General features: G+C 41.5%; 1 protein-coding gene across 1 annotated transcript in view; it reads left to right on the forward strand.

The window, feature by feature from the left end:
- Positions 1 to 26,897, forward strand: part of NUP88 (nucleoporin 88) — a 31,298-nt gene extending 4,401 nt beyond the window's left edge. Inside the window, exons 4-17 of the mRNA XM_083174163.1 lie at positions 476 to 559; positions 1,507 to 1,677; positions 2,422 to 2,608; positions 3,942 to 4,092; positions 4,699 to 4,797; positions 4,904 to 4,994; positions 7,618 to 7,722; positions 10,862 to 11,020; positions 12,574 to 12,699; positions 14,350 to 14,415; positions 16,059 to 16,139; positions 16,468 to 16,594; positions 19,735 to 19,853; positions 23,980 to 26,897. Of these exons, the coding sequence (XP_083030289.1) occupies positions 476 to 559; positions 1,507 to 1,677; positions 2,422 to 2,608; positions 3,942 to 4,092; positions 4,699 to 4,797; positions 4,904 to 4,994; positions 7,618 to 7,722; positions 10,862 to 11,020; positions 12,574 to 12,699; positions 14,350 to 14,415; positions 16,059 to 16,139; positions 16,468 to 16,594; positions 19,735 to 19,853; positions 23,980 to 24,043 (1,630 nt within the window). The 3' untranslated portion in view covers positions 24,044 to 26,897. The remainder of the gene's footprint in view (positions 1 to 475; positions 560 to 1,506; positions 1,678 to 2,421; positions 2,609 to 3,941; positions 4,093 to 4,698; positions 4,798 to 4,903; positions 4,995 to 7,617; positions 7,723 to 10,861; positions 11,021 to 12,573; positions 12,700 to 14,349; positions 14,416 to 16,058; positions 16,140 to 16,467; positions 16,595 to 19,734; positions 19,854 to 23,979) is intronic.
- The last annotated feature ends 459 nt before the right edge of the window (positions 26,898 to 27,356 follow it).

Genomic DNA, 27,356 nt, shown 5'->3' on the forward strand with positions numbered 1-27,356 from the left:
CAGGTGTAGCCTTACTCAGATTTGCCGTCAAGTGTTCTAGTCACGTCAAGTGTGCCCCATGCGCAATGATGTGTAAATGCAGGCACTTGTAATTTGAGTGCCAATATTTAGTAAGCTAATAATGAGGATCCTGCCCATGAGGCATTTACTGCACAATTAATATAAATAAAGGGGTCTGTAATGTGGGATGTGGTTGGTAGGTCGGCCACTATTGGTCAACACATGACCAATAGGGGTTTTTTTTTTTTTATACTATACTATCCAAGTAGTCATAGAGGGAGACTATAATAGGGTAGTGAGGCACTGTGCCTAAAGCATGCCGAGCAGCGGTACACTTGTATAGTGTCCATGTTGATGTAAGTAGACACCAAAAACCGTGAAAAACTTAAGTTGACCTTCTTAATGTTGACCCTATGACCCTGTAACATGTTATCATATTTTGTTCTTACATTCTTCTACTTTTTTTTTTTAATAGAATATATAGCCTACAGGATAATTTGGCACCAGAAAAAACGATCCCACTTTCCAATGCAGATGAGGAGACGCTTCCACATAATGGGTAGGTATATATCCATGTAGTGCATACGTTTGTGGGTACTTGTTTCCTAGCACCGCGCCCAGATTTCCTACGTACAGCACCGTAGGGAAAACGCATCGCATGGACCATTATAACGGCATGCAATGCGATTTTTTTTTTTTTTTTTTTTTTTTTTATGTCATTTTTTTCTATGCTCATGACATTAGGTATACAATAATATGATTGTATGTCCCAAAAATAGGTTTAACTCACCCCCCCACTATCCACGCAACCCCGAAGAGTGGCGAAACGCGTCCTCCGACTTTTTCATTACCCCACTATCCATGTCGGCGTGGAGTTGATTTTATATAGTATGGCAAGCCACCGAGCCCGAAGCGTGGCGAGTGCACGCGGAATACATCTAAAGAAATTCGCTGCGCTCGCCACACTATATAAAATCAACTCCACGCCGCCGTTCCGCCAACCTAATGTCATGGTATCGCACACCCTATAAAATTGCATGCGATTTTGCGGCAGATGCAATGCGATGCGATGGCCCGGGGCAGAGAGAGCAGTGAATAATTTACATTGGGAAATCACATCACATGGCCCATGCAATTTTCCTACGCAGAATAGCCCACTAAGCAAATTGCTTAGTGGGCGCCGTTCTAGGAAACAAGTACCATTTTGTGAATATAGAGGCTCCTGCTAAGGCTTTGTAAGTTTCAAACCTCAATTCACTCTTGGGCGCACAGAAGTAGAAAAAGAAGACTTCTGTGTTACATGTATTAAAATATAACTTTTACTTAGATTCAACCGGTAAATTTTAATACCAGACACCTACTTGTAAATCTTTGTTTAAAAATAAAAACAAAAAACTGAGCGTATACAGTGCTATGTATTTTTTAAAGTATTATTCTTCAATAACTTATATGTTTGCTGCTATTTCTATGAGTTTTGTAGTGTTAATTTATGTTTTGTGTCTACAGGCGATCTTACAAAGCCTCCCTTGGAGAGACTGCTGTTGCCTGTACTTTTGGTCCTCTAGTTGCACTTTCAAAGGGTCACGGCCTATACAGTAAAGAAGAGCTGGTATACCCCCTCTACATACTGTATGAAAATGGAGAAACCTTCCTTATTTACATGAATCTACAGATGAGGTGAGATGTCACACACTGCTTAATTCCTTAGTTGGGTTCTCCAAAATTATATTTGACAACTCCTTCCCAATTCAATTGACAACATTTCTGTTTGATGAATAGTAAAAAAATATGTGTGTGTGTGTGTGTGTGTGTGTAGATGTTGCGCACACGCACATGCCCATCAGCTATAATATTGAAATGACCTGCATAATATTGTAAAGATCATCATCGTGCTGCCAAAACAGCTCTTTACTATACATCACAAATGCAGAATTGTCATGCCTTAGACTGCAGTTGCATGTTTTGCAATGTGACTACAGTTTCAGATCGCAGACTGACCCGTGCACAAATTTGCAAAAATTGCTGTTTGCTAATTTGCGACTGAACCTGAATGATGTCGCTTACCATTCCGACAACTGCAGATGTCATTCCCCTTTCAGTCAATCGATGCTGCATGGGAGATCCTGCGATGGTTGCGAGCTCTCACACATGCCCAGTGGAACTGGCCAGGACAAGAGAGAGGGTGCATCAGAACTAGGCTGAGGGGGTGGAAGTGATGCATCTCATTGGCACTGCTTTGCCTTGGTAAAGAGGTGGCATGTGTATTTGCTCCTTAATATATCCCACCTCTTGACAGGTGGCATAGTAACCAAATAATGTTTACACCATCTGTCACTGGTTTTAATGCTGTTATGGCAGTGTGTACATATGTATTCATAAATACAGTACAATAAGTTTATTTACATTTTGCTTCTACCTCAGTGGCAGCAATATTGGCAAGCTGTTGGGACCACTTCCGATGCATCCTGCTGCAGAGGATAACTATGGCTATGATGCCTGCGCAGTGCTCTGCTTACCCTGTGTCCCCAACATCCTAGTCATAGCTACAGAAGCAGGGCTGTTATACCACTGTGTGGTGCTGGAGGGAGAAGATGATGATGAGCAGACGGTGAGTAAGACATCCATTTGTTTGATGCCCAAAAGTCTCACAATGTGATGAGTAGATGAGCCATGTTTTAGCTTGAAATTAGAAGATTATAAGGAATGTCTACAGGACAGAATTTCACCAGCATCCCATAGGAAATGTATTTTTACAGTCTGGAACCTCTAGAACAAGAAGCTCTGTAATACCACCTGCAACATTTATTCTAATGCTAGTTTTTTGAAATGCAAAGAATTTTAGTATCTAATTACTTTCAGAATGTGGCAAGTAACATTACTAACAAGAGATTTATTGGAACAAGGGGTCCATTTTTACCCATATCTGGAAACCTTTTGGTATTGGAAAAGTCAGAACATAAACAAAATGAATATTAAAACAGAACACTTTTGTGCAGAATCCTAACTGTGAAGAAATGAAAAACCCAACTCCTTCACAGCAAATAAAGTTTCTAGGAGTAATTATATAGTATCTAAAGTGGTAAGATGCCTAAATGACAGTACAGGCTCACTAACATTAGGAGGGCCTGCAACTGTTGGGAACTTTTTTGCACCATAGGAGGAGTACCTTGGACATCATGGCACAGTCACAACATCAGGTTAAGTCTTTGATCTGTTATATACAATAATAAAGTTTAGAAACACAAGGGATGTCTATATTAAGGTCCATACAAACTGGGCGACTATGTCCAGCATGTATGGACAGCAATGATAGTGTTCATCGCTGCAGGGAAAGCCGCTCAGTGCATACACACTGCCCCCTGCCCGGTGCCGATGGGGGGGATGTTTCCCGGCGATGTTGCTGCACCGCTCATCGCCGGGGCATACACACTGGGCGGCTTGAGCTGAAAGCCGCTCAAACCTGCTGTTTTGAGCGATGTTCAGCTCAAAGTCGCCCAGTGTGTATGAGCCTTTAGATCCATAATGGTTGATATTAACAAACTCCAGTTCTGTGAAATATACAGGAAATTAAAAGAAATCCCCTCACCTTCAGGTCATTTGTGATACAGTTCAGTGCTTTAGACTGTTATGGGTAAACCGTTGGAATACATGTTTTTATTTCTTCTTTATTATCTTATTGGTATTATTATTATTATTATTATCTTGTATAGGTCCAGTATATTCCATAGTGTTTACAATTGGAGACAAATGGTAACAAAACAATAGTCCTATTTGGGAACACTGCAGTTAGTGGCTTTAGACAGAGGCTAGGGGAAAAATAGAAATTATATATTTAATTTGTTATTTACAGTAATGATAATAGTGTGCATCTTTATTTCCCTTTTTTATGCTTTAATACATTGATTTTCTCTAGCCGTATAATCTGATTTTATTGTTTGTAGTCAAACAAGTCATGGAATCCCAGTTCTGACCTGATCCCATCACTCTACGTCTTTGAATGTGTTGAGTTGGAGCTGGCACTGAAGTTAGCAACAGACGAAGAGGAAGAACCATTAGAGTCTGACTTCTCATGTCCTATTAAACTTCACAGAGGTAATACAGTTTTGTAAATACATTATGGTCTCCATTGAGCCAGTGTAGCTTGGACTCTTTCTAAACTATCTTTCTAGAAACTAGATGGAACTGTGACTATTGGGTTTAAACACCTTGGCAAGTGAGTGGGAATTGTATGAATAATTACATTTTTCTTTATACCTATTCTGTATTGTGGTGGGTATACGGACTGGTCATAGACAGACTGGTCATAGATATGGTCGACAGGGTCAAAAGGTCAACATGAATTTTTTTTTTTTTTTTTACTGAATTTTCAGCCGACATATGCCGACAGGCGGTATTTCATGCCCGACCATCCACTAGGGCGTGGAGGGAGAAAAAAAATTGTGTGCTCAGCACCGAGCCCGAAGCATGGCGAGCACAGCAGTACACTTACAGTGTCCATGTCAACCTATGTCGACATAGACACCCTAAAAACATTAAAAACTCATGTTGACCTTTTACTTGTCAACCTTTTGACCCTGTCGACCATGTGACTGTCTATGATTTATACCATAACCATTGTGGTGGCATTTTCACATGCCTTTAGCCAACTCTTTCCAAATGCCAAACTATGCTGCTAATGTTTTCTGATTTTGTTTCTAGACCCAATATGTCCATCAAGATACCATTGCACCCATCTGGCTGGTGTTCACAGTGTAGGGCTAACCTGGCTTGGCAAGCTGGAGACGTTTCTCAGTGCAGGTTGGTTTTTTGTCTTATGTGATGACACGTTGCCACCAAAGTAGTGGCTCGTGTTGTTGGAGCCTGAATGTTTTAAGTGTTCTAAATGGCAATTAATTATTTTCAGGTGAGGAAGATAAAGACAGTTTACAAGAATTGGGAGCTGAACAAAAGTGCTTTGTTGAGCATGTGCTTTGTACGAAGCCCTTGCCACGCAGGTAATTGTACACAGCTCTTAAGCGAAGAACTTATGTACCCAGATGCCCCTCCCCTGTTATGTTGTTCTTCCTGTTATTTTTCTATTGGAGTCCGGAGTGCCACTGTTTGTTTTGTTTTATTATATGCTGTTCTGGTGGAGCTGGATCTTACTGGAGGCACCCGGAAAGCATTCAATTTTGATTTCATGAGTACCGGCATCCATTGTAGTAAAATATATATATGTGTGTGTGTGTGTGTGTGTGTGTTTTTTCATCCATTATGCTGGCCAAACTTAAGACCAACTAGTTGGTTGGACTGAAAATCTGGTACTGTATGGGGGCAAATGGCAATAATCAATTTGCTCACAAACTCAGGAGAATGGACAAAAACATTCAGTGAAATTGTTTAACTCAAATAGGTCCAACTACAGTACATTGTCTGAGTGACAGTTGTTGTCCATTTTCAGATTTGGGAAACAAATGACTTCATTACAAATTACATTTGCTCTTATCCAGTAGCAGGTTTTTATTCCATCCAACCAACTAGTTGGATGGTTGGAGGAAAGTTGGTGTGTGTGTGTGTGTGGCCAGCATTAGGCAGGACTGAAATCCTATCTTGGATCAGTTGGCTGGAGGATCTGATCCTGAGGTTTTCTTGTGTTCTGATGTGTGGGAGGTTTGAAGTGTGGACAGTGTAGCCTAGGGGTGGCCAAACCGGTCCTCAAGATCTACCAACAGTTCATGTTTTCCAGGTAACCTGTGGAATTATAGTAGGAATGAATGCAGCATGTTTGAAAACGAAACAGTTAGTAATGACTACAGTTGTGCACTAGCTAGGTGATTTGGAAAGCTTGAACTGTTGGTAGATCTCGAGGACGGTTTGGCCACTCCTGGTGTAGACAGTGAACAGTATGACGTGCAGTAGGGTATACATTTCCCAGCATCATCAGCATTAAAAAGGCTGACACATGCTTTTTCATTTAATTTAATTTATTATTTTGCTTTTCTTTATATTATTTTTTTACCTTCTCAACCTGGTGTCGGACTGTTGACTATCTAGACACTGTTGCTCCTCTATCTGGATACCATACGTATTTCTCTAGCAAGTGGGGAGTGTATACTGTTAAGGAGATACTAGAAATAAAGAGCAGCAAAACATGTGGGTACTTGTGCAATATCTGGGCGCCCGATTTTTTTTTTTTTTTTTATTGGGCCGGAAAAATCAGGTCAATCGCATCGTATGCAACCAAATCGCATGCAATGCGATGGACCCGATTTTACATTGCTTAAATGCCCCCCAGACCCCATTTTCTATTGTATACCTACCCTGTTCATACCCCCACTATCCAAGTGGGCATGGAGTTGACTTTATATAGTGTGGCGAGCGGACGCGGAATACATGTTAAGTAATCCGCGTCCCCTCGCGGGGCTTGCCACGCTTCGGGCTCGGTGGCTCGCTGCGCTCGCCACACTATATAATATCAGCTCCATGCCCACTTGGATAGTGGGGGTATGAACAGGGTGGATATACAATAGAAAATGGGGTCTGGGGGGCATTTAACATTGGACCCAATGTAAAATCGGGTCTCAGGGACCATTTAACATTGGATCCAATGTAAAAATTGGGTCCATCGCATGCGATTTGGTTGCATGCGATGCGATCGACCTGATTTTTCCGAAAAAATCAGGTTCATCGCATCTGATTGTATGCCTTAAGTTAAGGCATACAATCAAAAAATCGGGCGCCCAGATAATACACAAGTACCAACATGTGAGATAAGATGGATTTTTAGATGGTTAAAAAGGAAAAAAGCGGTCTCTTTCCCATCGTAAATATACGTATTTCCCATGCATAAATACTGTAAGCAAGACGGAACAAAAAGCAGAGGGACAATGTGAGAGGTCAGTCCCATCATTTGTTGGGCAGAGTAGTTTGCTCTGGCACTGTCCGCTGTGTTTTTTATTTTTTCTGGGAGTTGAAAACTGGGAGACGGCTTATCTCAGCCAACAGGATTTCCATCCAGGGGAATGGTCTCTTCACCATGAAGTGTTACAGCAACTGACAACTTGCTGGGGGTCTCCCTCAAGTAAACCTCATGACATCTCGGCTCAATGCACAACTTCCCCAGTACTTCTGCAGACCCCCGGGATCTCAGGCTCTGGCAGTAGATGCCTTGACAGCTCCGTGGCCGTTCCAGTTAGCTTACTCGTTTCCAACCTTACATCTTCTTCCGTGGTTTCTCAAGAGCATCAAAGCAGGAGGAGTTGGCAGTCATTCTGATCACTAGAGATTGGCCTTGCAGGTCTTGGTATGCCAAACTGGGACTTCTGCTCGCAGGCGAGCCTTGCACTCTACCTCTTCACTGCCATTGTGAAAATTGTTTGTGCGGGGGAGGTGGTGTTCCTGGTGTGTCAGTATTGTGTTTTTTAAACAATGAATTAACGAGAAGATGCAATGTCATACTCAGTGTATTATTTCTTAAAATCATTTGAATACAAGATTTATATATTTATTTTTGAGAATATGATTAAGACAGGTTCTCCCAAGACTATCGATGTGGCCTAATATGTGTTGACCTTTTTTTAACCTGTTCACAACAATTCTCCATTCTTTTTGTAAATAATCCTTATTTTCTTTTCCCAGGCCTCCTGCACCCATTCAAGGATTTTGGATTATTTCGGATATCTCTCTTGGGACAACTATGATCTGCATTACAAGCAGCTATGAGTGCTTCACCATCCCGCTCTTGTATGTAAACCTTTCTGTTACTAATACATTTGAACTACTTTAAATAAGTCTTCATAGTACTCTTCTTAATGCTTTATCATTAGGATAATTATCATGTAATTACCCTGACTCGTAGTGTTTGTAGCTAGAATAAAGCACAGGCCACTGATCAATTGGACGTATGCATGATGCAAAGTTATGTCAGCAGATGACTACTGTTGGTCTATATGTGGTTTATGTTCTGGCAGTCCCTACTGCAAGCTCAAACTTTATTTTTTTAAATTCAATAATTTTTATTGAAGGTTTTGACAATCATAAAGAAAAATAACAATAACAATAACAACCAGACGTGGTACTCATGGCACTGCAAACATATGGGTTAGAGTTACGCCGTCGTTAGATAACTTCATACAGAGGAGCAAATATATACCAACAATGTACAATGTAGCATGGGTAGCATTATGTCACGGTGTATTACATTCAGGGTGAAGATGCAACCAGTACCCGAAGGCGCCATTCGGGCAGGCAATCTCGAAAAGGATGCAGCATAATGACAGAGTACCATGTAGCATAGTTGGCGTATAACGACCGTTCCGTAACCAGTTGTAGTTAGAAGGAGGTTAAAGCTTGCAGGCCCCAACATATAGAAAAAGTGGATTTTGAGCGTCTGGTTACTAACGTCCTATATCCCTAACCTACCCTACCCTCTATTTGTCTAAATCTACCCAAAACAACCCATCCCTTAATCCCAAAATAAACCTTCCCTTGAACCCCCCACCCTGTACTGCCCACCCCCAACTAAGGCGTACTTGGATCCCTTAACAGTTCCCAAACTATCTAGCACTAATACAAAGGGGAGTAAATTAGCAGCCACCAGCTATGTTAGCTAGTCTAGCTCAGACAGAACTAATTTACCCCAGCCTCCCATCCCGCCCACCCCCTAATTCTATGCTACACTACCTATCTGATCCCCCCCCTAACCATCTATCCCCCCCGCCCCCCTCCCACCCAGCCCATATAAAGGATATTAATAGAATGTGCTGACAGGGGCAGTGGCACAGCGCGTACAATATAGGAGAGGGTCCCGTTACATCCACTACTGGGCAGTATAGCAGAGTAAAAAGCAATAATATAGTAGGATACATAGGTCTGGTAGTCTAGTATACCGAAAAACATTTAGGCATCGGGTGAGCAAAACAACGGCCGTGATAGACCCAACCCCCCCATCAATGACAAAATGCGAGGGTAAAGGAGTACCACAACTAAGGTATAACAAAGTTCACTTGGTAGGATAATACAGAGGAGATGTGCTTCAAGCGGAAATCGTACAAGGATGTAAGCAATACAGTCACGGGGACCTTGCAGAAATAACTAAATATCAATCCTCCCGCTCCTACAACTCCCCCAAAGAAAGGATAGCATGACAATTGGCTAATATACTAGTAAACTACACAGTAATCGTATATAGGAATCTAGCGCCCATGGAACTTGTGGATACAATGAGAATACACCATACACAGTATAGGATTAGAAAAACAGGATATAAAGAATATAGTGACAATGAAAAAGGAGTATAACATAAATGACAAGACAGGGTATGCTATAATATGATTAGGAACACAGATCTGGCCAAAACTCAAGTCCCGGAGATGACATAGTCAAGCAAGGGGCAGTCCAGTCCATTGGAAAATAACCAGGAGAACGTCCAGGAAATATTATCCAAGAACGCAAGCGACACATATCCAGCACCAGGATCCAATGAAGGATATATGTGTGAACCGTAGCAGGACTGATGAAATCCACATATGGAAAAGCAAGGATTCGGAGACTTGTATGGGATCTCAGCAGAGTTGGCATCCTTGTATGGGATCTCAGCAGAGTTGGCATCCTTGTATGGGATCTCAGCAGAGTTGGCATCCTTGTATGGGATCTCAGCAGAGTTGGCATCCGTGGAACAAGCAAAGAAAGGGGCCACAGGCTTTGCAGAAGCATCAGACACAGGCACAGCCCTCTCGGTCATATGGGTATGCTGCTCAGGTGAATTTAGAAAATAAGGGATAACCCTCTGGGGCACAGCAGTAGTAATAGAGGGCCCACCCATAGAGGCATTAGCCAAGTGATCAATGATAGGCATGGTATACACTGGTATAGCATCCATTATGTTAAGAAGCCTCTGCGTTGAGGCATATATAGCCTGGAGGAGCTTAGTGACATCCATAATTCCAATGAAATGTGCAGGATGGTAGATAGAGCCAGCCAGTCGCAGTAAGGAGGCACAAAAGGAAGATGGCGGTGGCTAGCACACCGCCAAACACTCACCCAACGACTGTAAGGGCACCAGTATAGCAGATATGTCCAGCCAAAGGCAGAGGATCCAGGAAACCGCAGCAAATAAACGGTTCCGGAGATGTCGCACATACAGCACTGATACTCCAAATCACGGAGACACAAAATGTCCGCGGCCTCACCCCAAGCGCACCAGCACCAGCCGTCAGCGTAGAAATCTTCAAAGGGGACCGGAGCTGCAGGAGACAGAACGGGCGCCAGGAAAAGCACCAGCAGAGCCGCGGTCCATCAGCAGGAGTACCCGACCGGCACAGCACTAGGCAGTCCCCGACGGAGTCCAATACACTTCAGTGGAGGATCACGCCACAGGGCACAAAGGTCAGAGGTACGGATTTACCGCAGACCAGCGCCGGGAAACAACCTCAGGATATTCCAAAGAGATTGTCCTACTTGTATTGCCAGCTTGGAAAGGGTTATATGCCTTAAAAAAGGATAATTAGCAGGATATTTAGTGGGAGAGCTTGCAGGCACGTCTTACTCCCAGCCGCTCAGGCCACGCCCCTCTCAAACTTTATTTAGCTGCTTGCAGAAAGGCTGAGTGGATGGACCTTGTCCAGTTTGGTCGCCCATGGATATGACCAAATTCTACAATGATCTTTTCAAGCAGAACTTGGGCCTAGGTGATGTCATCTCCGCTTAATAAGCAGAGCAAACATTACTGAAAAACACAGGTTACCAGGAAATAAGTTTGGACTGCACATTTAATATTATATTTGGTTGTGCAAAACTTTCCAGTCTTTCCATTTCTACTCTTGTTGCAACTAGTTTATTTTACTCTGTAATTACCCTATTATTATTTTTTTGTCATTGACAGACTGACTATCCGTCCGCCATCCCCAACTCTCCTCTGCTCAGAAGTTGAAAGCGGTATTACAGAATCTCTTCCACATGTCTTGGCGGATGTGAAGGGACCTTTTGAAAATCATATTGGAGGAATTCTGATGCGGAACTCTGCAAATCCCTTATTGCTAAAGTATGTGTCACATTTTTATTATGTTATAGATAAAAAGCTTTTTTTCTGGGGGTTTTTCTGAGTCGGAAATTTTTCACTTACCAAATAAGTTGTATCCTGTGTGGTTTCATTTATCAGTTTCTTAAGCTTTAAACAACTTTGGTAACTTTTCATCGCCACACAGCAGAGGCTTCTTGGGTAATGATGTCTGAGGGTGAGGTTCAGTATCGACATGTGAGCCATACTCCTGTTGGTTATAAGCTTTGGATATTAATTAAATAACCAGATGCTTGTCAGAATTTTAAATAGTTAAATTTTTAGGAGATATACTCCAAACATTTACAAGATATACCATATTCTTATCTCGACATTCAAGTCTTGGAGGACTATCACAACCTCCTCTGGTTCGTGGTGAGGGCATTCCACTACCAGTTTAGATGTCTGCTCTTTGTTTGGGCCACAGCTTCATCTATTTTCTCCAGCTATGGCGGTTAATAAAGAGTAACCAGTCATTCTTTACCTAGATTACTTTTTTGATATGCTTGAGCTTGATCACTCTTCTCCTGACCCACTTGCAGCTGAGTTAGGGAATAAATTATTAATAGGTCCGTTTCCTTTCTGCCAAGCGCGTTCTGAATACCAGAATTTCTTCTTCTGGAGGAGAAAATTCTGGCCATTTAGAGAAGGATGAAATATCTGCTGTCTTGCAAACAGCAGGTATCAGTGCCCAGTGGCAAAAAGTGAATGGGGAGAATGGTATCTTGGCTTTAAAGTGAGGCAGTTTGCATGCTTACGCTCTAATATTCCACATTCTGTCTACTGTGGTCACAATCACACCATCTTTTGTCATTCAGACTGTCACCATGACCTGACTGACTGTTATAGCTGAAGAAATGCAATTGCAGCAAGGGTCACCCTATTTCCATTTGGTAGTAGGCCACCATGACTGAGTGCCGACTCATGGGGATGGCGCCACAAATGGCTGCCTAGGATCGGTGTCGCTCAGACAACTTTTTATGTACCCTGTTTCTCCACTGTCGCGGCCTTTTTCAGTACTGTTACTTGTATTTACCTACCTGGCTGTTGCAGCGACCAAGTGGCGCCGCTAATTACCTAGGTGGTGCGCAGCCCAGCAAATATATGTTCCCTGTGTCTCCCCACTCACTTTTTACTTGTTACCTACCTGGCTGTTGCACAGCAATCCAAATCTAAATCCTAGTATATGCAAGTGTATACCTGGCCAAATAAAGCTGATTCTGAGCTGGATATGGATAGAGCTTTGGCTCTTTGACATGCATATGACTGCCAGCAACAAAACATGTGGCCATGCGGATTACCGTTACCATCAGACAGTGTAACATGGATTATAGGTCTGCTGGCTGCATCCTGGTTTTGCCACAGCTTTGGCTTCGTGTATCCTCCCCTAGTGGTAGATTTGGGATGTCCCCAAAGTGGATGAATTAAGAAAAATAGGAATTTCTTGAGCTTACGGTTAATATATTTAGGCAAGGACAGTGTCAGTTTTTTGGTATTTTGCATTAAAACAACTTTTTTTTTTTTTTTTTTTTTTGTAGCTCCTCAAATAAAGACTCATCTCCTCCACCTGAGGAGTGTCTGCAGCTGCTGAGCAGAGCAACCCAGGTGTTCCGGGAGGAATATGTCCTCAAACAAGATCTGGCTAGAGAAGAGATCCAGAGAAGGTAAGCTTCATAGCCATTTATTACGTTTGTATACTCGCTGTGAATCATCACTTAAAAATATTCATAAATGGATGAAAAACAAGAACATATATTTAATACCTAAAGTATTTGAGCACATACAGATGGAGCCTTCTTCTAGCCTTCTCTGGTGATCTACATGGACCCTATATATCCTAGGCTTCCGTGGTTGTACTCCCCCCCCCCCCCCCCCCCCCCCCACACCTAAAATGACCTCAGATTTTCACACAAGTACTATAAGTAGAGAACAAATCAAAACAATTAGACATGCTCACTAGGATTTTGGTGCTTAACCAATAAATACCTTTCTCTAATTCCATAGGGGATACTGGACACTCTCCCAGAACAGGGGAGGTATATCATAGTGATACTCCCTTCTAATGACACAGGGAGATATAGCAAAGCTTGGAGAGAGACAAAGTACCAGCTGATACGTTTCTGTCGTTCCTCATACACAGCCTGTAATATATCCGTAGCTGACTGTCTGTACTCTATCTCTCCAAGCTGGGTGTTTGTTTGGACTCTTATGAATGTGCCCAACTGTTTGCCTTTATCATACCGAAGTATGTGATGTCATACTCTTATTGAAATTAATGCCTGTTCCATTGTTTGTATGGTATGGTATAGCTCAAAGCCCAAGTCTAGTTAGATAGGTCGACACCAAAAGTTAGACATGCATTAGTTTTGACAAAAGTACACACACAGTAAATGTTGACACATTTTTGGTCAGTGTAGACACTTGAGGATGCGGACCCCCAATAAGTGCAGCACAAACCCTTGCATGGCTTGTTTTGCCCACCATGCTTTGGGCCAGGTTACTCGCTGTGCTTGGCACACTTTACCATTGCCATTCGCAGTCCATGTGGATGGTAAAGCATGAAAGATCAAAAAAGAATGAAAACATTGTGAAAAATTGATGTCGACCCTTTTTACTTTTGTCAAACTTTTGTTGAACTAATGCATGTTGAACTTTTTGGCATCAACCTATTGACAGTCTATCTAGACCAGGGGTGGCCAAACTGGTCCTCGAGACCTACCAACTGTCCATGTTTTCCAGATCACCAAGCTGCTGCACAGCTGTAGTCATTACTAACTCACATTTTCAAACCTGTTGCATTCATTCCTACTATAGATCCACAGGTTGCCTGGAAAACATGCACCGTTGGTAGATCTTGAGGACCGGTTTGGCCACCCCTGATCTAGACATTGTCTGTCAGCTATCCGGGGTCGGTTTGTACACAACACCTGATACAAGACTTCACAAAATTTGGCCTTCACAGTCTAGATTGTGTTGGCCTGGTTGGAGACCTCTTGCATATGTTTTGAAGCTGCCCAATTATTTAGCCTCTCTGAGGCTGACATGTCTATGGGTGTCCCTTATCCCTGCCATAGCCAGTAATTCCATGTTTCCATCTGGAAGTTGTATTATACAAAGGGTCCCTGTGTACCTGCTTATCGCTGAATTTCTGGGCTTTATTGAAGAGAGAAAAGGGAGATAGCATATATCCTCTCAATTTGTTTTGCAGCGCTTCTTTCCCAATCTCCCATGTTACCTCTAGTGTTGTTCAGTATTATTGTGATTACTCCCTATGTATGTGCAATTCAGAGAGATTCTTACTGTGTTTTGCTCAGGGTGAAGTTGCTGATTGCTCAGAAAGAGAAACAACTGAAAGATTTAAGTCATTGTAAAGAAGAGCGGTAAGTCGGCCTGTCTGTTTCCATGTACTTCTAAGCTAGATCGGCTGAAAGTTGTCTCATTACATCTAAGTAATAATGGGTAGAAATCAGATCTAATTTCTTCAAGATATTGGTAACTGTTTTGTACGTTGGGTTAGGTCTCATGACTTCCTAAAACACTGGCTGTCAGCGGGTGTGTATTAAAGGACTTAGATATGCAAGCGAGATAGGAGAGACATTACTACTCTATTAATAGTCCTTTATTTTGCTGTGACAATGCATTTCTAGTAGTAAGATAAAACACGCTGAGGTTGGAAATGTGAGTCTTGGAATGAAGCTGTCAAGTTAATACTGTGCTTTATTCAGATGTAAAAATCGGTATTCCAGCTGAGATCCTGGCCTCTGCACTCCCCCAGAACTTACATGACATGCAATGGTGGTGCAAACAGTTCTCCGCGCATATGCCCTATAGGTGGAAAACCAGCTACACTGACCAGTCACCATTCCCACACACGCTGCAACCAGGTTTGTTGCCTGGGTATACAGCACAGAAGACACAACCCCTCTCCAGCACTGACCTGGGAGCAGCTTCCCTGGACTAGCTGATTCCTGTAGGCCAACCACAAGGATTAAAGGTTTAATAGTGCTGCATATCTCCCAACTTCTGGTAGCTTTAATGTTGGGACCTGACTTGCCCAAAACAGGGGCCTCACACTGTGTTCTTATTTTGGGGGTGTTCCCAGTGCTCCCTGAGCAGCTGGACAGCCCCAGCTTCCCTCCTTGCACTCATAGATACCATGCACATGGGAGCACACACGGTATCTATTTGGTGATCAACGGCTCCTCCAAATGTCCGGCCCAAGATCAATGTTCCCAGTGTCGGAAAGACAGAGAATTGCCAAAAACGGCTGCGGATTGTCGAAAAATGACCTGAATTTTACATTCCATGGCAGTTTCCAACAAAACTGATCCGACTTGTTTTCAAGTCGGATCTGTTTTGACGGAAACTGCTTTCAATGTTGTCGCAACGGGATTTAATACCCCCATATTATTTGCTTTTTTTATAGTTGTACTGAGGCTAGATGTATGCCCCACAGGTACATGATTGCTCTATAGATTGTAAGGCTGTGAGCAGGGCCCTCCAACCTCCTTCTGTCTGCAATCACCCAGTTTGTCTTATCACTGTTTTATTCTAATGTAAAGCACAATGGAATATGTTGCTCTATATAAGAAACTGTAAATGGATTTATAGATGGTGTGCTAGGCACTACATTTCAGTACTGTCAGCATATGCAGGGGAAAAAAATCTCTCAACAAACTGAGACCAGCTGCTCCTCTAGAACAATGCTCCAGTAGGTCTACCAATCACATTTATACTCTCTTGCTGGTCATCAGCATTGTATTTGCAGTTAAGGTATGTATATCTATCTATATCTCTATATATCTTCTAATTATGAAGTTATGAATGAGTACGATGTTAAAACTGTATGGCACCATTGGGAGGTCTGAAGAACACCATTGGGAGGTCTGAAGAACACCTCAACCCCTTAGTATGTCTTCTTGGACCTACTGCTATCACATATAAGATCTATAATGGATGCCCTTAGTCTTTGAAGCTTTAGTGATGCAAATAGCAAACTAATATCTTATTTTGTGTTCCCTAGGAAAAGCCTGAAAGAAACTGCTGAACATCTTGCGGAGAAATTTGAAGAGGCTAAGGATAAACAGGAAGATCTCCTCAACAGGTCAGCATGCTTATTCGGCCTCTAGGCCGCCTTGTGTATCCTGTGCCCTCATTGCATTGCTTGATGCAGTAGAATGGGAGGCTTCCGTAAACTGCATTTGTGTTTGACAACATAGGACGTATTCTACAACATAGTTGTGTGTCTCTTGGGGAATATTGAAGTTTGGTAATTTTATTTATTTTTGATTTTAATAGCACGCCTTGAAAATGATCATAAATGATGATAATTTTTTTGTGTAGAGAAAATAATGTTCTTTAGTCGCGTGAGTGCAGAATAACTGATATATAAAAGCATGTAACCAATTCTACTTTGGTAATCTGTTCACAAGGATGAAGGCAGTACTGCGGAGTTTCCATACTCGGCTCCCAGTTTTATCTGACAGTGAACGAGACATGAAGAAAGAATTATTGACTACACAAGAACAACTGCGTCATCTGGGGAATGCTATAAAACAGGTACAAATGTTGCAGCTATAAAGTAATTTAGATTAGATTATGGAATGTTTACATTAATGCTATGATATAAGCACTTGTGTTAAAGTGGGTGTAGGCTTGCCTCTTAGAGCAGTGGTTCCCAACCCTGGTCCTTAAGTACCCCCAACAGTGCACGTTTTCCAGGTCACCCGGCAGGTGCACTCATTATTTAGGCACATTTTAAAAGATCGCAGGTGGAGCTAATTATTTTGCCTGTGATTCTGTGTGGAGACCTGCAAAACATGCACTGTTGGGGGTACTTGAGGACCAGGGTTGGGAACCACTGTCTTAGAGAATGGACACCAAGTAACAGAGTTGATTGGTTCTCTTCTTATGCTGTGCACCCCAGACATTTTTTTTTTTTTTTGCAGTGTGGCTTTGGCATGTATTCAATGCTTTTTGCGAGTCAGGCTCACTGTTCGCTCGTGCATGTCACCGTGACCTCGCTGAAGCACTCACCACTTTTAATCATCTCCTCCTTTCTGTCTGTCTCCTTATTCAACGCTTCTGCAGCTCACCATCCCTTTTTGCGAACTTTGCATAATTATGCGAGGGGAAAAGGGTGAGCTGTAGCAGGAGAGATCAGGTTTCTCCTGCTCTCCACATGAGGTGTGCAGACTTGACTTGTGTTTGAGCAGGGTGTTCGGGGGATCTGTGGATCTTGGCTTCTGAACAGGTTTAAGGTTAGTGTTTTGTGCAGTGTTTTTATTACAACACATGGCTGTGTGACAATTTTAATTGGGTTTGTGGCTGCAGACTGGGGCTGTGTATTTTGTCCTCATTTATTCTTATTATTGTGTTGTGCTTTGGCCGTGGTTTCAGTGCCCTGGGTTTTTATTTTATTTATTTTTTAATTGTTAGCGTTTTTAAATGCCTTTTTGGGGGGCTTTGGTTTAGTTTAGTTTTTTTAATACACCCCTAAATTGTGGTTTTATGTTAGGGGGGGTCTCCCTGAGCTTCCCTGCCTTGGTTTAACTAGGAGCATTACTGATTACTGATTACTAGGAGCATTACTGATTTCTTATTGGATACCATTAAAATAACTTATTAAATTCCAAATAAATTAATATAGAAGTACAGCATTATGGCACTTGCAATAAATACATTAGAGTACATTTTTTTTAATTTATAAGCCATAAAAAACAAAAAAATAACAACTTTAACAAAGATAGTCCTACAGTTCACCTAAAAAAGATGCCGAGGGAAAAATGGAGAACTGCTGTAAAAAGAGAAACCAGCAGGACTCGCAATTTGTGCATTGAATACACTTTTGGAGAGAGACACTAAAATCCCCATTGAACAGAAATGGGGAGAAGTGCAGGGTGAACTGAGTTAGCTTCGCAAAATATTTTTGGAGAAGCAACAGAGCTGAATACAGGGAAGCACAAAATAGGAGAGAAAAGTTCACCACTCTCCAAAAAACATGCGCACACACCGTTATTTACGGCGACATAGGAGCATTGAATACATGCCTTTGTGTTCTCTGGTTTATATTCTTCTGTACCTCCTTGTTTTTAATCTTGTTTACATTTTTCTTGTGTGCCTTTCTTACACTGCATTGGTCTGTCTCTACAACGTTCTAGACCAGGCATGTCCAACGTTGGCCCTCCAGATATTTTAAAACTAAACATCCCAGCATGCTTTGCAAATAGTTTTAGCATTCTCTAATAGCAAAACTGTGGCAAAGCATGCTGGGATGTGTAGTTTCAAAACATCTGGAGTGCCAACATTGGACATGCCTGTTCTAGACCTTAGGGCGTGGGACAAAACTCTTGGGGGATTTTGATCCTTTTTAGTAAATTTGGTGATCCTTAGTTGAACAGTGATTGCTGGAGCAAAACAATAGACCAGGCCTGGCCAACCTGCTGCTCTTCAGCTGTTGTGTAACTACACATCCCAGCATGCCCTGCCACAGTTTTGCTATTAGGAAATGCTATAACCATGGCATGGCATGCTAGGAATGTGTAGTTTCCCAGCAGCTGGAGAGCCACAGGTTAGCCAGGCCTGCAATAGACTCCCCAACTCTCATGTAGGCACTGGTCTCTTATACTGCTTTCCCACTGCAGAAACGGGTAAAGACACAGTATTGTTAAATGGGACTTTAAAACTGGTCTGAGCCTGAAACCCCTTTCCCACTGCATGTTGTAAACGGTATATTACTGGTTAATTACTGTTTATGTACCATTCACATTGCACCCATTTTGAAAGGTACAAAAATGGTAATTCACTAGTAATATACCACCCATCCCGTTACCTGCCAGCTGGTACCCCCCTCCCCTGGTACCTGGCAGCAATCCACCCAGACTCAGCGGGGCAGTGCAGTTTAACAAGTACTGGTATTTGTTAAACAAGTAAAGCAACCTGGAGCTTTCCCACTGCAGCTCTACCCGTTTAAAAAAAAAAAAAAATATTTACCGTTTAAGAGCTGCAGTGGGGAAGGGGTATTACTCTACCATCCGTTTTATCACTCCTTTATCCAGTTGTTTAACACCGATGATGGAGCTCTTGGTTTCTTGTTGCAACCTCAAAGTTCTATAGTTTGTAGTCAGATGCTGGCATCCTGGTCATTGCTGGATGTGACCAACTGGTGTACTTACAATTCGAACTCCATCACTCTGGCCATTCTTTTGGGCAAAAATTAAGATGGTTATGAAAAAGTCTTTCCACCGGTGTCGTTCATACATTGTGTGCCTTCATTGGTCAGACTTCCTTGAACTTGGTAGCTGTTCAAAAAGGCTTGTTTCTGCTCATACGTTTTCACTAGATTTTACAGCAGACATTGGTTTTTGAGCATAAGTTGGTAGAGGCTGCAGACCCCAGTGGCTTCTGGATTCTACTGATTAGCATCATTTTGTTTTCTTCTATCTTGTTGGTTCTTTAGACTGTCCCGTCATACTTATGTTCCTCAATGTAACACATGAAAAATTATATTTATATATACAGTATGTTAGTTGTGCCCTATACCTCATTTCCTGCAGTAGGAGTAGTTTACTTTTTTTCCTCCACCCTAGCGCGCACTCCAACAATCCCATGTTCTCCCCAATTGCAAAACATGTTCCTCTGTAAGCGGTTTGACAGATAACTTTTTGTTTCGATTATCCTTTTACGTTTCTTCAATGTAGGTTAATATGAAAATGGCTTATCAGGAGAAACAGATGGAGAATGGAAAAAGCCCCAGAAAATCTAATTTTGCTCTGAGTGATTATCAGCGAAAGTGTATACAGACCCTGTTAAAAGAAGAGTAAGTTGTTTTGCGTATTTGTATATTATAGGTCCTAATAATCTCTTACTAAAACAACCTATTGAGCATTATTTAACTCCTATTAATATTGACATACATACACAAGGTGTTTTAGACCTGATTGTTTAGTCGATAAGGAAAGAAGGACGTGGTAGTAGTTGAAAAACCGGTTTCACTGCTAACTACACTTGCATCATTCATTCAGTGATTATGTACAGCAATTCTTCAATATATAGTGGACATTTTATCTAATTATTCAGAATGTCATTTAATACTTGTACTTTTTAACTAAGATCTCAGAATGATATAGAAGTTGATGTGGTTGAAATGGATGGGTGTTTTACCATTGACTCTTACACACATGTAAAGCATGTGCAAACGCAGTCTGTCTATTCCTTGCGTGGAATGGATAACCTATTGATGGCAAACTTTTCTGTTAATTGCACAGAATAGACCTATTGCTGTTAACAGAAATGTTTTTAGGTACGCTATCATCTTTTGTATTAAACACAAACCTTGGCCAATGAGGAAATCGGTGGGAGGTGGGGGTAGTGCCAGTAGTAGTTTGCTGCACGGCAAAAAAAATCTAGATTGTAAGCTTGCGCGCACGGACTTGCTACCTCCTATATTGGTCTGTTGCTACCCAGCTTGTTTTATCACGGTTTCCAAATGTAAAGTGCAACAGAATATGCTGCAGTATTTTAAAAACTAAATAAAATAACTCTTATTGCCGATGTTAGCCTGTTGATCTTATCAGCGTATCCTATTATAGACCATTTTTGCCATGTGGTAAATTACTGCTATCGGAAGATAACATATAGGCATATATTTAATGCCGTGGGCGAGTGGTGACTGCGAGCAGGACTTTTTGCTCGCAGTCACTGCTCACCCTGTCAGTATTCAACTGACCCCCCCTCATTCGCAAATTCCCCCTCGCTCCGTTTTTTGAGCGAGGGGGATGTGCCTCCAAAAGCTGCGAGAGCTGAGGCTAATTACAGCGAGTTTGCTGCACTAGCCACGGCTCTCGCAGTTTAGGGGAATACTCGCAGTTTAGGGGAATCCTCGCAGTTCTGTGACTGCGAGGATTCCTCCGGAACGTTGCATAGTGCGAGCGGCCGGCGCGGGGGTTAAACTGCGAGGATCACTGGTTTTCTGTGATCCTCGCAGTTTAAACCCCTCGCCGGCCGCTCGCACCGGCATTGAATACTGCACACTGAATTTGGGATAAGTTCCCTGACCTATGTAATATTGCTGCAATACATAATCCACGGTAAATGCCAGGATAGCCTCAGGGAATCAATTATAGCCCCCCTTAGCCGAAAAAGTTAAATAATAGGACAGACCAAGCCTACCAGAAGTAGAAAATGCTGCAGGACATATAGGAGTCAATTCAATTAGATGTGAGTTGGAACACACAAGCCACTCTTGTGGTGAACACACGTGTCCATTCTGTTTTGCAATTACAGTAAATTGCAAACCAAAAGAGCTTTTCTGTAGGAAGTTCACTTTTTTTTTGTGTGCACCTCCTATGAGGCGAAAAGGTAAGGAAAATCTTTGTTGAAAGGTAAAAAAAAAAGATTGGTAAGGACACAGTTGAGAACTTATTGGCACACTTCTGGCAATGAATAGTCCTGCACTTGCAGAGATTGTATTGATGGAAGTAGTGGCGCGTAGAGAGGGGGTTTCTGGATACCCAGTGCCTCCAAAAATAATAGAGCAAGTTTTTTTAGTTGTCATACGGAGATAGCTTTGTGTTTCCATCTCTTTGGGATGGGCCACCATTGGAGCCTGCCCGTTAATGGCTGAAATGCTACATATTGCAGGTCTATGTGATGAAGGTGCTATCAAATATATTATGCAATTTCACAATATCAAATTATCCCCACCTCCCTTTCCATAGTTCAAGGAATCCCTATCGGCAATTTGTGTCCCTCTGGGGAGAGGTTTTGTAAATGTGAGCTAAATTGTTTATTTGAACTTTATGCAAGACTGTACTAAAACACTGAAAAATAAATGTACAGGTGTTTTTCTGTACCTGCCAAATGTGGGAAATACTTTTATTTTGATGAAATACACTTGCTGGCAATCATTTTCCACCATTCTCCACCCAGCACAAAAAAAAAAGCCTGTGGCAGTATCTTTCTGGAACCTTCAATACTATCCTCCTTCAATATCCAGCTATCTTGATTGCTTTTTTGGAGGGATCGTTATGGTTTCTTCAGTTTTCATGCATTTCTTTTGTAGAAAAGCTTCATAACCCCAAGGAGACTACATAGGATTGCCATTTCTAGTTGAATCTTACCTTTCTCAGAAATAATTGAATTGACCCATACTGTTCAGTGATCTCTATCAACCAGTGTTATAGCTGCTTATATTTGTACCATTAAATGATCACCTCTACTTGCACCACACTTTTAGTGTAACTTGTTATCTTAGTTTCTTTTATTTACACTCACATACAGGGCCATCTCTAATTCCATTGCTCCATATATCTCTAACCTCATCTCCATTCATACACCCTCCCGCCCTCTACGGTCAGCTGACGACTGTCGTCTCTCCTCCACCCTGATCACTGCTTCCCATGCTAGAGTACAGGACTTTGCCCGTGCTGCACCCCTTCAGTGGAACGCACTCCCTCGCTCCATTAGACTCTCCCCGACCTTGCAAAGCTTCAAACGGGCACTGAAAACTCACCTATTCATCAAAGCGTACCCTTCCACTGCATAAACAAGCTGGTTCTCCGACCCCTTGCCTGTTTCCTGTTTACATCCTGCTATCTAACCACCACCCCCTCGCTTGCACCTCTTGTAATCTGTCTGTCTCCCCTTCCTACTAGATTGTAAGCTCCTCCGAGTAGGGCCCTCTTCCCTCCTGTTGTCAAAGCCCACTTCTCTTCACATTTCACTCACAGCTCTCCTTTACTCCAACACTCAGTGACCATCTTCGTCTGCATACTCCTCTCCATCATTGGCCTCAAGCCTCTAGTTGTATGTTAAATGAGTCCTCACTGCTTATATCCAAGCTGTAATGTGTATTGATCTGTGGCGCTCTTTATTTGTACTGTATTTTTGTTATTTATTCAATGTTATGCCAAATTTTGTTTCCCTGTATTGTTCCTTTGTACGGCGCTGCGAAACACTTGTGGCGCCTTATAAATAAAATAATAATAATAATAATTTACTGTAACTAATTGCAACTAATCAAATACTATCATGTGGCAGTCTTGTGTATAATCACAGGATTTTTGGTCTTACCTGTTAAATCTGTTTTTCTGAAGCCATGGTGGCACACTGGAACCATGGGTATTGCAGATGCTCTGACCAGAGATAATCCGAACAGGTGCGGAGTACTGCACGGAAAACCAGAAAAGGGGCCTTAACTGATGAGGCCTACAGGTCAGAAACCCTCCTCATGGAAACAATTGCCAGGAGAAAAATGGGTCTCCAGGTTAACCAATGCAAAGGCTCAAACGTAGGCCTACGCAAAGCTTTGAGAACAACAATCCGATCCCAATGGGGAACTGGGGAAATATAAGGAAATGTAACACCCCCTGTAGAAAAGTTTTAACTGCAGAAGACTGAGCAATTCATTTTTTTGGAAAAGTACAGACAAATCGGATCCTTGAACCTTCAAGGATGACAAGCGTAACCCTGCATCCAGTCCTGACTGTAAAAACAGGCAAGATAAGGAATACTGGCAAGGTTAAACATGACCAGCATAAGCACCGTGAAAAATAAGTTAGCCGTACGCTGTGATATATATGTGAACAATAGACTGTTTTCGGGCAGAGACCATGATCCGAATTACCTGGTCCGAAAAACCTCTAGCCCTTAAGACAGACCAATTACTTTCCATGCCATCAAATTGAGCCGAGGAAGAATTTTTTTTTATATTCTTTGGTAACTTGGAAACCTAAATCAAGGGAAGAAGAGACCATAAAATGCTTGGTAATGATAGTCGCTTTAATCTTAGAACAGTTTCCACAAATCAGGATTGATATGTAGGGGGGAGATTTATGAAACCCGGCCTGTAACAGCAGTTAGTGACTATTGGGTAACAATCACAAGAAAATATTGTTTTCTCACTAATGCTATACTTTTGTAATTTTCTCCCTCTTCTGTTTTAGGGGTGAACATATTCAAGAAATGGTGAAGCAAATAAATGATATCCGGAGCCATGTGAACTTTTAACTCTGCCGGATGTTTGTACATTTTTATATTTAGACTGTTTTCATCTATTGACAATGCTATCTCCACACAGCACCTGCAGCAACGCAAACCGTTATGGATTGTAAAATTGAACAACATTGTTTTTGGTTTTCATATTGTGCCTACAAATTATTTATGTTGATGTTCTATTGTAACATTGAGATTGTATCGAATACAAACCCCTGCATTTTGGTTTTTATTAATTTGTTAAAAATAAAAATAATCCAACTTCGCGCGAGGGAGGAAATTTTGCATGTAAAGATTTTTAAAATGTCATCAATTAGAGAGAGAAACCATTTTCTTTAACAATTCATTTGGATTGATTTATTTTTTATTTTTATATTGGAATAGGTATATGTTGTACTATTAATACTTTTCTAGCCTATAGAGTTTATTCTTACTTTAGTTTATTTTGCATTTGATAGTTCAGGGCAACTTGAGGTATGTAGGTCTATGTCTGAATTGAACCCTTAAAACATTAATTTTGATTGTGAAGTACCGTAATCCATTCAGTAACAAGATCCTAATTCATAAGTAAACATTAGAGACAGGCAGGCAGATATATTATGCTCGGTGAAGTGATAAAGTGTTTGGTTTTTATCACCGGCCAATCAGCTCCTAACTGTGGTTACAGGCTTTGTTTGAAAAATGACCGGTTGGAGCTGATTGGCCGGTGATAAAAACCAGACACTTTATCACTTCAATGAGCTTAATCAATCTACCCACGAATACCCAATAATACCCCTTTCACACATGTATGCAGGGAAATTGCTGAGTCTTAGCCTGGTCATGGACTTGGGACTTAATTGATGCGTGTTCACTTGCAAAATCCTCGGTTGTGTGTGAAAGGGGTAATAGTGATACTAATTCTTCTGTTATTATGGGTGAAGAGACTTTGCATGGTCAGTTTGAGAGAAGAAAGTATGTGTGGCATTTTGTATAATTACATTAAGCATATTGCTACAGCACATCAGGTATAGTAAATTCAGATTTAGCTTTATCAAACTAAACACTGTATTTCCTACAATTGCCTGTCCTTAGTAACTCGCACTCTAAACCAGGCATGTCCAACTTTGGCCCTCCAGATGTTGTGAAACTACACATCCCAGCATGCATTGCCAGTTTTGCTATCAGAGAATGCTAAAACTATTGCAAAGCATGCTGGTATGTGTAGTTTCACAACATCTGGAGGGCCAACGTTGGATATGCCTGCTCTAAACTCTTCCATTGCAGTTAGACTGGTTTTGTGGCAGCACCAACTCAGTAACAGTACTGATATGTAGGCATTTTTGAATACAGTGTATTTTGTCACTTACCTTGGTGTCCTGATGGTGGCAATGAAGTATTCACCATTGCTTTTATTGAGGGCTTAACGAAACACAACATCATGTATTAATTTGTAAAATGCATAAAGCAGGGATATTTATCTAGGCCACAGGGCAATGAGATATCTCCCATATATTCTTTATATTACAATAAATGTTTAAATGATTACTTATCATAATTTCTGTATTATACAGTGATGCATTTATGTACCTTTTTATATTGCACCAGGCAGTTATTTATTAAGGCATAATTGGGCATATGTGGTTCCACAATGATGATCTGTTTTAGGTCCCTGCTACTGTATAAAATATTTATATTACTAGTACATATATGAAAGATGTGAATTTTAAAAGGTCATGGAGGTATTCAATAAATGACATTGTATTATGCTTTATATAATGCTGCCATGACACCTTGCTCTCAGTACTGCTAGTAAATATGTATCCATTTGTAGGTTTCTATGTAGAGTGTATGCCCGGTACAACTTTGGCAGGTGATTCGACTAGAGAGTCAAAATTGTATATAAGGTTAGCCAAAATCTCAGTGTTTATGATTGAGACCGGTGCGTGGCAATGGTAAGTCAGTATTGCCTAACATAGATAGACTGTGCAGGCATAACAATTTTGACTAGATCAGGCTATCATTTAATAAAATTGCTTAGTCAATCTTTGTGCATCTAGTCAAATTGGCCATTATCAAATATCTCACCGTCTGTACACAATTTTACTTTGTGCGGGATAATGAACCTTTGTTGTATAAGGATATCATATCCACTTGACCTCTAGTTCTATCTGCTCTAGTATTGAGGGGGTTGTATATGATGGTTAATCAGTTCACTATAATCATCAACTTATTAAAATACTACTGTTGCAAGTCGGGAGATTAGCTGCAGCAGGGGAGGGGGCATGTGTGTGGGGCAAACCTGTTTGAGGGGAAATGTCTAGTTTCGGTAGGGACCTGCGAAGGTTGACATAGCCAATGGAGGCTGAAAGAAGAGGGAGGGTAATAAACTTGTCATAGAGTAGAAGGGGTTGTAAACAAGGGCCTTTATTTTATTTTTTACTGCGGGTGCTAGTTTATAAAAAAAAAATTTTTTTGTTGTTTGACTATTAAGGGGGTGTATTAGGATTTATGTACACAAGACGGGGAGGAAAGAGTTCATGGTCAATGGGTGCCTATAGATGCCATAACACTCATGGTGTGGAACATTATTTCTGAAGTTACAGGACAAGATGGAATAGCGGGCTTTCTCTGGCATCCCTAACATCAGAGTTCCACAGCAACTTCCAGAGATCTGAACCACCAAACAAAACAATCCGGTCTTGGGTTCAAGTGTTCTGGCAAATAGGTTCTGTGGCTAATTCTATTAAAGGATGTTTTGTAAGACTCTACCACACCACAAGCAAGGACCATGCCAGGCGTGTGATGGCCAGGGTTTCAGTTAGCCTTTTTCTTGTAAAATACCCTGTATGTTTTAAAGTTTGTTAATTAAAGTGAATTTTTATCTCCACACCAGCGAAGGGGTATGCTCCGGTAGCAGACACATGTTCTACCAATCTACCATAATAAAATGGTAGAGGGGTACCAATTTGATTGTTTGCTGACACAATGGTTTTCTCGATTTGGAAAGTGGATCATTTGTAGGTGAATTTGTCGGTGGTAAAGAGGGCTCTCTCTTCCCTTGTGTGCTTCTCCTTCTCTTACAGTACTTACACCATCTGTGATGGCACCAAACGCTTCGGTAATTATATTAATAATTATTTCAGTGTCCTTTGCTGATGCAGCTATATTAATGTACCATGTAATTTTCCTCTATTGTATTCAACTTTAGATCACTATTTTACTTATTAGGTCTGTAATTGGGCACTGAGGATCCCGGTACTTATGTAATATCTGGGCTCCCATTTTTCTTATGAGATCGCGTCCACTCACCACGCTTCGGGCACAGTGGCTCGCTGCGCTCGCCACA

This window comes from Crinia signifera, chromosome 2 (assembly GCF_055691185.1).
Source record: "Crinia signifera chromosome 2, ASM5569118v1, whole genome shotgun sequence".
Lineage (NCBI taxonomy): Eukaryota > Metazoa > Chordata > Amphibia > Anura > Myobatrachidae > Crinia > Crinia signifera.